The sequence below is a fragment of the Prunus persica genome, chromosome G8 (genome assembly GCF_000346465.2).
Source record: "Prunus persica cultivar Lovell chromosome G8, Prunus_persica_NCBIv2, whole genome shotgun sequence".
NCBI lineage: Eukaryota > Viridiplantae > Streptophyta > Magnoliopsida > Rosales > Rosaceae > Prunus > Prunus persica.
In genome coordinates this window covers 18,182,484-18,193,225 of record NC_034016.1, presented here as the reverse complement: position 1 = coordinate 18,193,225, position 10,742 = coordinate 18,182,484, and the positions used below count along the sequence as shown (strand labels likewise).

At 38.7% G+C, this 10,742-nt stretch overlaps 1 protein-coding gene across 2 annotated transcripts; it reads right to left on the bottom strand.

The window, feature by feature from the left end:
• LOC18767659 (brefeldin A-inhibited guanine nucleotide-exchange protein 1) lies at positions 410–10,301 on the bottom strand. Of its 2 annotated transcripts, XM_020569915.1 has the most exons (11): positions 8,999–10,301; positions 8,297–8,614; positions 6,986–7,328; positions 6,345–6,770; positions 5,567–5,859; positions 4,740–5,013; positions 3,922–4,424; positions 3,246–3,567; positions 2,424–2,784; positions 1,443–2,107; positions 410–1,264 (listed from the first exon to the last, which is right to left on the bottom strand). In XM_020569915.1, the coding sequence occupies exons 1-11, from the start codon at positions 10,036–10,038 to the stop codon at positions 656–658; spliced, it is 5,154 nt and encodes a 1,717-aa protein (XP_020425504.1). In that variant the 5' UTR covers positions 10,039–10,301; the 3' UTR covers positions 410–655. The 2 variants fall into 2 exon arrangements, with proteins under 2 accessions (XP_020425504.1, XP_020425505.1); XM_020569916.1 differs by lacking the exon at positions 8,999–10,301 and having other exon boundaries at positions 6,986–7,338; positions 8,297–8,435.

Below are 10,742 nucleotides of genomic sequence, written 5' to 3'. Positions count from 1 at the left end.
GCAGTTCGATGAATTAATTTTCCCTTTTTTTTTCTTGGGTAAATGGAGTTGATTTCCTTCTATGCTTTTCTTACAAGCATATAGCATAGTAATGCTTTTTTCTTCGGGTAATTGGGTAAGGGGTTTTTGACTCAACTCCTGAGTTTGAGGTCCTAAGTTTGATTCCCCCCTCTCACAATATTTGATTCTCCCGTCCCACAATATCACTGGTATAAAAAGATGCTTTCTTCTTGGGATTGTACCTTTGAAAGAAATTGCCTCTGCACAAAAGGTTCTCTTTTTTCTGTTCGATTTCTCTCAAGAAATTGTGCACCAGATAGTTGTAAATATATGAATTAAAAGAAAACAAATCACTTCAATACTAGAGCACCTAAATTGTGTAATGAAAAAAATAAATAAATAAAGCATAGACCGAAAATATAGTTCTAAGTTGTATAGGGGTATTATTAACACATTGGATCAAACACTCTTCAAGAGGTGGGAAAGGAAAATCCAGCCTTGGTATATAAACTACAAAAATTTATAGAAAATGATGATATTTATGGCTCTGTGCTCTCCAGTCTGCTAGAGAAGAAGAAAATTGTGATTGGATGATGGCATATGCGAAGAAGTATTATCACCCAAAAAAAAAAAGAAAAAAAAAAAGAAGAGTCATTCATTCCATTACTATTGGGCCTATACATGATTGGAATATGTTGCTTAAAACAAGCTGAACTTCACCTGATGTGTGCTCACTCCCCACAAGATCTACCAACAAAGGAAATAACCGGCATGCGTGCCTTCTAAATGAAACCCTTTCCAAACCAGACAATACCTGCAACGCCGACACGGCTAAGTAGGTTCGGGTAGCCAATTCTTCCTTCTTTGCGGTACCCAAAGGAAGAAACCAGTGCAGAATCGGCTGATCAGTTGGCTTGTGCTCGAAAGATCGAGGCTCCGTACACTTTAGGTATATCTGCAATATTTTTTCACACACTTCCACAAGTTGAACTTCTATGTTCATCTCCTCGGACATAGACGGATTATCCATGAGTGCATTTTGGAGGAAGCTCAAATAATTCTTATAAGAGTCATTCTCAAAATGAACCAAAGGTGGGGCAGTGAGTTCCAGGACAGAACACACTTTTTGCAGCTTCTTCTGCAGAATTGTCTCCGAGTTCAGTTGGTGAGCATGGGATGCAATAAGGGAAAATATTTCAAGGAGGATTCCAATGTTGGCGGCTGACAAGGATTCGTGGTTTATTTTGTATAAATCAGCAGCAACCTGGAAAGAGAAAAAAGAAAGTGAAGAAAATGAAAATGCCGCATTTCACAAAATCAAGACGTGCAAGAAATTAAGCAAACACCAGAACATCCATGTATGGGGTAAGGGGAGTAAGAACTGCATACATTGCATATGCATGCATGCATGCATGCAAAGAATGAAAGGGGAGGAAGAAAACCTGTATGATAAGTAGCTGCATAGCAATATGACTCTTCATTCTGGAAACCAAATATGCTGCTGTTTGCAGGTTATCATCCTCAAGATCATCATTTGTAAACCCCTCCTCAGACGCCAAATCTATATCACTATAAGATCGAGAAAGACCGGGAACATTGACGTCATCCATGGTTTTCAACACCTTCATAAATCCAGGCACTGCGGATGTGGCTGCTTCTTTCAGAGCCAGAAAAATCTGTCTCCATTCGTCTTCCGAAAGTCTGTTTCCCACTTCACCAGCCAAACGCACTAATGAAGCAACCCCCGTGCTAGCAGGACCCTGAACAGGACTTCTGATGAGCCCTGTCAGAATGGACACCAGACCTGGTAGTTGAGCCCTCACTATGTCAAAAAAGCTGACAAATAGATCTATGAGACAGTCTGCTGCAACTGCAGAAGTTTCAGAATCCCATGTACTTCCCTCAGGACGTGGAGATACTGAAACTGGCGAAGAAAGGTCATTTTTCATATTTGTATCTCTAAATATGGGGTAAACAACGGAATTGAAAATCGCAGTCCAAAATGAGTGTGAGAAAAGATGACCATGATCCTTTAAAATGTTAAAAAGAACTTCCAAAGAACCCTTCCGGATAGCTGATCTAGGATCTGACGTCAGCTTTGACAAACCTGTGACGACAACATAATATTTATGTTATGAAAGAAAAGGCTGAAGAGCAACATGAGTCTTTCTCCAAAGATATAAAAAGACAAGTATAATGGAAAATATTCAATATCAAGGGTCTGAGCAGGGGTTGCAGTACATTTTTGGGTTTAAATCTTTTATAAGTGATAGATGAGGGGAAAATAAACTCTTTCATTTTCTGCTTGGGGTATAGGTGAAGATTAAGTGGCAAAGCAGGTTGCCTGTAGTTGTGCCATCCACAATGCACAATGCTAAGAAGTTGTAACACTTGCTCGGAAGCTAGCTTTAAAATCATGTTACCTGTTAGCAATGGAACCCAAAAGGATGCATGCTCATCTTTCTCGTTGAAAGTCACTAGATCTGAACCATCCTCATTTACATTTGGAATGGACGACACATTGACCTCACTCCTCTTATTGTAAACAAGGCCTCCTTCTGCAAGTTTGACAGCACAAAACCGGAGAAATGCAATGGCATTGAGGCTAACATCACTATTGAATCTGCTATTGGTGAAGGTTAAGAGGCATTTAACACAATCAGTAAAAGTCAATGTCTCTGTCTCCGTTATATAAGGGAAATATTCTCTGACGATTTTTTCCATGGTCTCAAAGGCCAACAAGACAATATTTTTCCGCTCATCAGCTGCAGCAGCCGTGAAGACCTGATGAAAGAACAGCATGACATGAGAGACAAAGCATCTACACAAACCAAGCCTTAGTACACCATGGTAAATGCATGAAGTTCATTTTCAAATTGCAAGATAAAATTTATAATCTGTGCAAAACACATGCCCAAGCCTACTTTTTTTTTTTTTTTTTTTTTTTTTTTTTTTTGAATAGAAACATAACCCAAGCTACTTGAGATGATACAAATGATAACACACAAAATATTTTTACGTGTCACTGCCTGAATTTATCCTTGAAAACTTCCATAGCAGCCATAGTTCAATTTGGATCACAAATCTTCAAAAATTCAACTAATCTCACACTAGCGGCAATGTTTTCCCTAAATAGCCTAATTTAAGGAAACACTCTATTTCCACCTCATTCTCACTACCAAAAATGTAACATTAAAGCATTCAATTTGTAACACAAGAAACCAAATTATGAAACTTTAACATACCAGAAAAACACTTTTCCACCCCGATTTCACATGATTGACACGGCTGAGGACCATTTGTGAAATGCACCGAACTATTAATTCCTTAATTTCTGTAGAACCACTTTTTTGCATAACAATCACAAATGGTCTCAAAAATTCATTCTGGAAGTTGTAATTTGCCAGTTCTTCACGCTCTAAGAATTTCATAGCAAGCTGACGCAATGAATCCATCACAAATATCGCAACTGAGAGATTCTCGGACAAGCCAACTGATACAAAGAAATCTGAGAGAACATTCCATATGCGAGACCACACTAATCTGATGCGGTTCATATTGTAATGCCTGCAAAAAGAAAATGTATTCTTTAATCATAAAATCCATCCCACCTTTCATTTCTGTTCAGATGAAGTTGCATGGTTCATTATCACGACAAATTTATCATGAATCCAGAGAGGAAGACAAAGATAAAAAGCAAAGAATGTTTCATATCTGCTAAAAAAATCACATGGAGAGGAAGTACCACATGGTTTAAATTCTTTAAAAAAAAGAAAAATCACACGGGCTTTCTGCAAGTATGCCATTTGAGAGCTTGAACATTTTAATTTTTTATGCATAAGATCTCAAATAAAATATAAATTATGCTGTCATTGTGCTCATGCAACAGAATCCCATAAAGAAAGGAGAAAAGACTCTTACGCTATTTCAACTAATTTTGTGAGGCTGAATACACGAGGGTCCGTTTGAGATTGCAACTCTGACATGGAAACTTTGCATAAAGCCTTCACAAAAGCCACTATCGCTTCACTGTTCAATCTTTGGCTATGAGCAAATACATGATTCAACTCAAAATTCCCAATCTGATCCAGCAAATTCAAGTTTGAAATAAAGTTATTTATCTGTTCTGGAGTTACCAGTCCAGAAGTATTGACTCCTACACTAGTACTGTCATATGAACCCCCACGAACAACAGCCATTACAGCTGGATTCTGGAGAGTTCCTTTTTTCTTCAGAGAAGAAAATCCAATAGGCTTTGATGTTTTCTCCTCAGTTTCAACACTTGATCCAGTCAAATAGGATGCATCAGTTGGTGCACCTTCTCCCAACAGTTGCAGATGCTCAATTCGAGAAAGGCAAGTTAGTATGTGTTCCCATGCTTCCTGAAGATGATTACCATCTTCAATGGCGATTGATATTATTGCCTGCAAACAGTAAATGTATGGGTAAAACTGATAAAAAAAACATTGCACAGAAACTTACTGAGAGCATGCACATGTAATATGCATAGAAAGTAATAAATAAAAGCTCAGTGCTATACTCTCCCCAGAGTAATCCTAAGCACTAATGATTTCTTCTATACTATTTATTATACGACAAGGGTCAGAAAAAAAATAATTTTGAAATGCAAATTGATCCAACTTGCTCCATCATTACAGTACATAGATGCATACTTAAATGTTCTTTCCATGGCAAAAACAAGTTCCCTTTTGATTAAGATATACTGAACATGCACAAACCTTCACAGCATCGACATTTTTTTGCTTCATATCTGCAGCATTATGCAGATAAGTAAACTTTGCCACTGAAGTGACAAATGCATCTCTCTGGGTCTGCATTCCCATCAAAGAAGTAACATGAATGGCATGCCGAAAACCTTGTAAGCATTGAGAAGTAGCAAGCCTGTCATCACTTTGGTCGAGAGTCACACTAAATGCTGCCAGCATAGGACCCCAGCAGACTTCCACCATAAACCTCAATATTGCCACATCTGTCACAGCATGATAGACAGACCTGCAGCACCAAGTAAACATGAATTCCCAAATGTTACCAGACTCTGAATAGGCCAACGACGAGCAACCAGATCCCACATTGATCAGATTAAATGATCTTAATTCCCAAATCAACTCATACCAACTAAAAAATGCCATAGCCCTAATTGGGGTTAAATACTTTAACTCTTCTGTCATAAACGAAAGATGTTGATAAGATGTAACTATGTTAATACTGGCTTTCAACCTACTACAAGTCTTCCTCTGGTATGACTTAGAACTGGTTGTTTAAAAGTACAAGACTAAGTATGATACAAGCAGAGTTCAGTTTTCAACCCGACACAATCCCAGTAATCACAATATTTCGCAATATAAGAAAGCACAAAGGAAGGTATTTCTACACAGTCAAAACAAGTATCAAAAGATATTCAAGCGGAATATTATACGCCTTAAACCACTGCCAAGCTTCCCACTTTTCCATGCTCCATCAGTCTAGTCATAGGTAAAATAACTTACAAACAATTTTCAAATCCAGAAATAAACTTAGCTCTATCTTGTATCTAATTTTAGCTTACTCTGATTTTCCAGACTTTGCTTTAAATTGCTCTTGAATGTGCTTTATAAGAAGCCCATTTGCACCCAAAGCTTTTTCTTCAGTCTGCTTTCCAGTTACTAAATTCAGGATACCATCCAAGCCCAATAATTTGTTAAAGCTGTTTTCCTGCTTGCTCTGTGGTACAGTAGTGTCAGCGCTCATCTTAATTTCATTTTTAACAATTTGATCATATAGGACACCAAGATACTCCTCAGGTAGATCCTTTCCATCATCTATTCCTCGGTTGTTCCGTATGAAGTCAGCCTTGGTCATCTGGATAAATAACCAATGCAGAATATATGTCAGTAGACAGAAAATATGCAACCTATAGCTTCTGAAAGGCGCTAAATTGCCAAATTGATGTGTATAACAAGTCAAATACGACAAGAAATTTTAATCAATTTTATTTACACAGTTTAAAATATAAAAAAATTTAAAATGAAATTAAGGATGTTCCATTAAAGAACTGATTTGAGCCCCTGGAAAAACCATCTTCTGTATGACATCAAAGGTCGCCATGAATGAGATCTCAATTCCAGCGACGGTTTCATTAGATATCTTACAACTAGAAGCCCTCTTTTTTCCGATCCAGTTCCTCCACCACCGCGAACCCCAGTTAGATTAAAAATAAATAAGACACCCGGGAGAAAAAGTCAAAAACCCAAAAATATTTACTTCAAATATCAACAGCAAAAGCAAGGCTCAAAACTTATAACTATTTGGCATAAAACAAAAGGGAATGTGTTATGCAAGCAAACCTTATCTTTCACCATGTTATTATGGGCGTCTGTATTGAGCATTATCACAGAGTATGCGAGGACATATGCAGTATCTGCACTAGTAAATGAATTTGGACTGCATTTACAATAGCGCTCAGCAAACTTCTCCATGATGCGGTCAATTTTCTGTGCTTCTCCGGGTAACCTGAAGCCCCGCAGGAAAAACCTTATTGCTTCGCCAAAATCCATCCCTTTGAAATTAAAGGAATCTACATAAGCATGCATAACTTTTAGAGGAAATTCCTCCCTTTCACCCAAATAGTCACCAATCATGGTTTCATTTAGGCCAGCAGTGTTGTTCCTCAGGAAAGACGCCACATCTTCTGCAGAACTACCAATCTTTTTGGTGCTTATAAGAAATTCAATGCCCTTGGAAGGCTTTCTATTAAACAGCGAGATACCTTTCTGCATTCAAACAATAAAACTTTTACTACCCATGCTTATTCTTGGTAAGGTGAGAGTCCGGAAAAAAAATTACCAAAGAAATAGAAGGGGAAAAGGGAGGGGAAGTGATTTAGCCAAAAAAACTCAAGCGATGGGACAAACTACCATGAAACTCATACTGCATTTCTAAATGAGTGGATACTTTATGTTGCTATACAAGAAAAGCAGAGCTCAACCTGAAGTTCAATTTTATAAGCTCGACGCTGCTCGAGAGTTGCAGCATCTGAAACTTCAGGATTTCCTTCTGGGTGTAATTCATTATCAAAAGCAGCTCCTTCTTCACCATTTGAGGTCAATTGATTCTCCATTTTCTCAGCTGAAGTGTCGCTCTCATTGGTCTTTGGTAGATAGGAGTCTCCCAGACTCAGCTGTTGGTCCATCCAAGCTCCCATTGAATTAATGATGCTAACCAAGCACTTTACTGATTCATGCCGGAAAGTGATATCCTGCACTGGAGACAGTGTTGTTGTTGAACCAGAGGGTGGTCCTAGAGCTGTTTTCAGAAGACCATTGACAATCCTGCAAATATCTGATGGAATTATAAGGGTTTTAATACATTTTACAAAAACACAACGCTTAAAAGGGAATGAAAATAAAAGGTTAAAAATGCATGTGTGGTGTGTGTGTTACACAGAGAGAGAGAGAGAGAGAGGGAGGTTTAAGTACTAAGCTCTGTTATATGAAGTATAAATAGCCCCAAAGGCAGAAAAACTGGGTTTAAGCTAAGACATTTGGCAAAACCAACCACTCAATTGTCTTAATGCAAAAGAACGTAGTCATATTTTCCAAACGTCTACATGGGACAGAATAATCTATATTCTAATTTAAAATAAGAAAGGGATCCAGATCAGCTTTATACATGGCTGGCTACAAATGGTTCTAATATATTAAAACAGCTTCCCCACCCCCCACCCCCAAAAAAAAAATTGTATCATGTACAGGAAAAATAGATTAAAAGGAAAACAAATTATTGAAGTTCATAGACAATATTGCTAATTTGGTTGAAAAAGAATATACAGTAATTGGGAAATTTCCAAGTCGTAGCTCTGAATCTAGCTCAGAAAGAACCTAAAGAGATTTTTTTTTTTTTTTTTTAAGTAAAGAGACTGATTGGAAGACAATTTTCCTCTCCTTTAGCTACACATACACTCAACCTTTGCCTACACTCTAATCTCTAATAAAGGTATTGAAGATATTTAATAGCTTCATAGCGCAGAAGTGCTTGTCCAGCCAGTTTCATTAGTAACAAAAGCACCCCAATTATGCAACCTTAAAGTTCGAGATAAATGTTGTTATCTCCTAGGTAGAATTCAAGCTTAAGATTTTTTGTTCAGATATGGTTAAAACTATGTGAGCTTCAAACTTGAAAGAAAACTAAAACATGCTAGCTATCCCAAAACAGAAAATAAAGAATTGCCCAGAGAAAATGCTGGTTCTGATGGAATCAGAGGCACAGAAAGCAACAATGTAACAGACAAGTGCAATACCTTTCAAAGATGTTCGGGGCATCCACATCACAGTCATAGTTGACAAAAATGTCAATGATAATCTGTGAATCCTGAGAGATCTTCTCCAATAAATTGAGGACTGTCATTTTTTGCAAGAAACTAGGCTGCAGAACATTCTCGAGCACGCGTAAGACGAGCATTGGAAAAAATATACCAATTTCTGCTTTCAACCCTGATCTGAATTTTGATAACAAGCTCGTGAAAATAGAACACTGAAGCTGGAAAATGGCCATGACTGACAACGCACTGTTTTTTAAGAGTGATAAGCAGAGGAACTGCTTGATAGCATTGAGAAACCTGTGCCACAAAAAGTATTGGCATTCTCAGGAGTGATGCATCAACTTTGGTGCAAAAGAAAGCCTACTTTAATAACAACAATATATCACAAACAGTGTAACAAGAAAAAGACTGCGTCTCAGATTAAAAGTCCTTAACAAGAAGAAAAAGACACTTAGTGCAGCATTCATGATTGCTTAAGCGCCTGCATTTAAACTGCCCTAGTATATAAACTGGTTAAACATCATTTGGTCACTAATTTAAACTACCCTGACAGTCGCCAGAAATATGCCAAAGAGCAAAATGACAGAAACAGAAACAACAAACATCTGCTCTACTAAGATTTCAAAGTAAAAGTAACACTAATCATAAGCAAGTGGCTACGATTAGCATACAATCACTTGCCTCTCATTGTTGCGCCAAAATGGACCCCCATTGTCCAAGACCACCTTCAAAAGCTCCAATGACAAAACTTTACCCCTCAAGAGAATCTGATCATCAGAGTGCTCCTGTGATGAGAATTTCATCGATAATTTGCACAAATTCTTAAACAAAAGATACCCATCATCCCTAATCTTACTACCGCCATCACCCGATTCAGCTCCATCAGCATTCGAATCTCCGTCACCACCCGATTCACCGCGTCCACCGGCATTGCCATTTTGCAATTTCGGCTTCGGAGACGGCACCGTTTTGTTACCATCCGGACCAACATAGTTCGCGTCCATAACCTCATTGATGAAATTCTGGCAGAAGAAAATGGAGCTCCCTTCGTTCAAATTCTTATCGGTGAATTCCAACAATTCATTAACCGAAACCCTAGAAATGCTAACATTCAAAGAATCCTCCTCCACTCTGGTGAAAACAATCACCATAATCTGAGCCAAAACCGACTTGGCACAGATCTGATTGGTCCCATTCAATCCCCCAAGGTACACATTGTAACAAGTCCTCACAATATTCACCAAACAATCGCCCCTGATCAAAACCCGCGGCGATCTCACAGCGGCAAGCAGAGTCCGGAGCACGCCCAGCTCGATCGGCTCCTCGCCGAGCCCAGCGCACTTACACAGCGACTCGACGAGCTTAAAGAGAACAAATTTCTGATCGGAACCGTGGATCTCGCCGCGGAAGAGGCCGACGGAGAAGAGCTTGAAGGCGCAGTCGACGGCGGGCTCGACGACCTTGGGGTAGGCGGAGTCGAGGGCGAGGAGGATGGGGCCGAGGACGAAGTCTGAGTCGGCGAGGGAGAGGCCGGAGATCGGCGATTTTGGGTCGACGATGGACGAGTCGGAGATCGAGTCGAGCTTGTCGAGCGCGGACTTGCAGGCGGCGACCAAATGCGAGTGCTTGCGCCACGCAGCATTTTTTACGATCTTGTCGAGCGACGGGCCCAGGAGGCGGCCGGCGCGGGAAGGGCCGCCTAGGGTTTGGGAAGCGGACATTGATTTGAGATCTCGACGGTGATCGGCGAGTTACACATTCGCGGTGACGATGGGATCTCTCATTTCGTTCCAGTACGAGATTAGAGATGAGAGAGAGTGGTGAGATGAAAACGAGAGTTTTTTTTATTTTATTTAATATTTATAGTTTTATATGTGACTTTGTCATCAGCTGTTGGTATGGTTTGGTTAGTTGTTGCCTGAGGACCTGCGTGCGCCGACAATTGCGTTCTTATCGGAAAATTCTTATGCCACTTACGTTGTTCTCTCTGTCTTTGTGTTTGTGTTTGTGAACATATTAAAGTAAACCAATCCACTAATCCTTGATTACATCATTTGGATTATGGTTATATTTCTTGAATATTTTTTTCAGTGTGTGAATATTTTCGTTTGCTTTTTGTACCTTTTATTTAAAAATTTCCTTCATTTTATTTTGATGTTTATGTATTTTTCGATATTGAGGGTTTCAGAATACCTTTTAAAAGGGTCACATATAAAATATGCATAATTTTTAGGACGAAAAAATAGACCAAGTTAAGCTACATGTGACACGTTACAACGAAATTTTAATTGAGGTGGAAAATTGATACAATTTTTTTTATGCATGTGATAAATTGCAACAATGTGTTTCATATGTTATTAGTCTAAATTATAGATCTTACACGTCTCATTTTCAAATTTACAATTACCTTTACAACTTTTTAAAG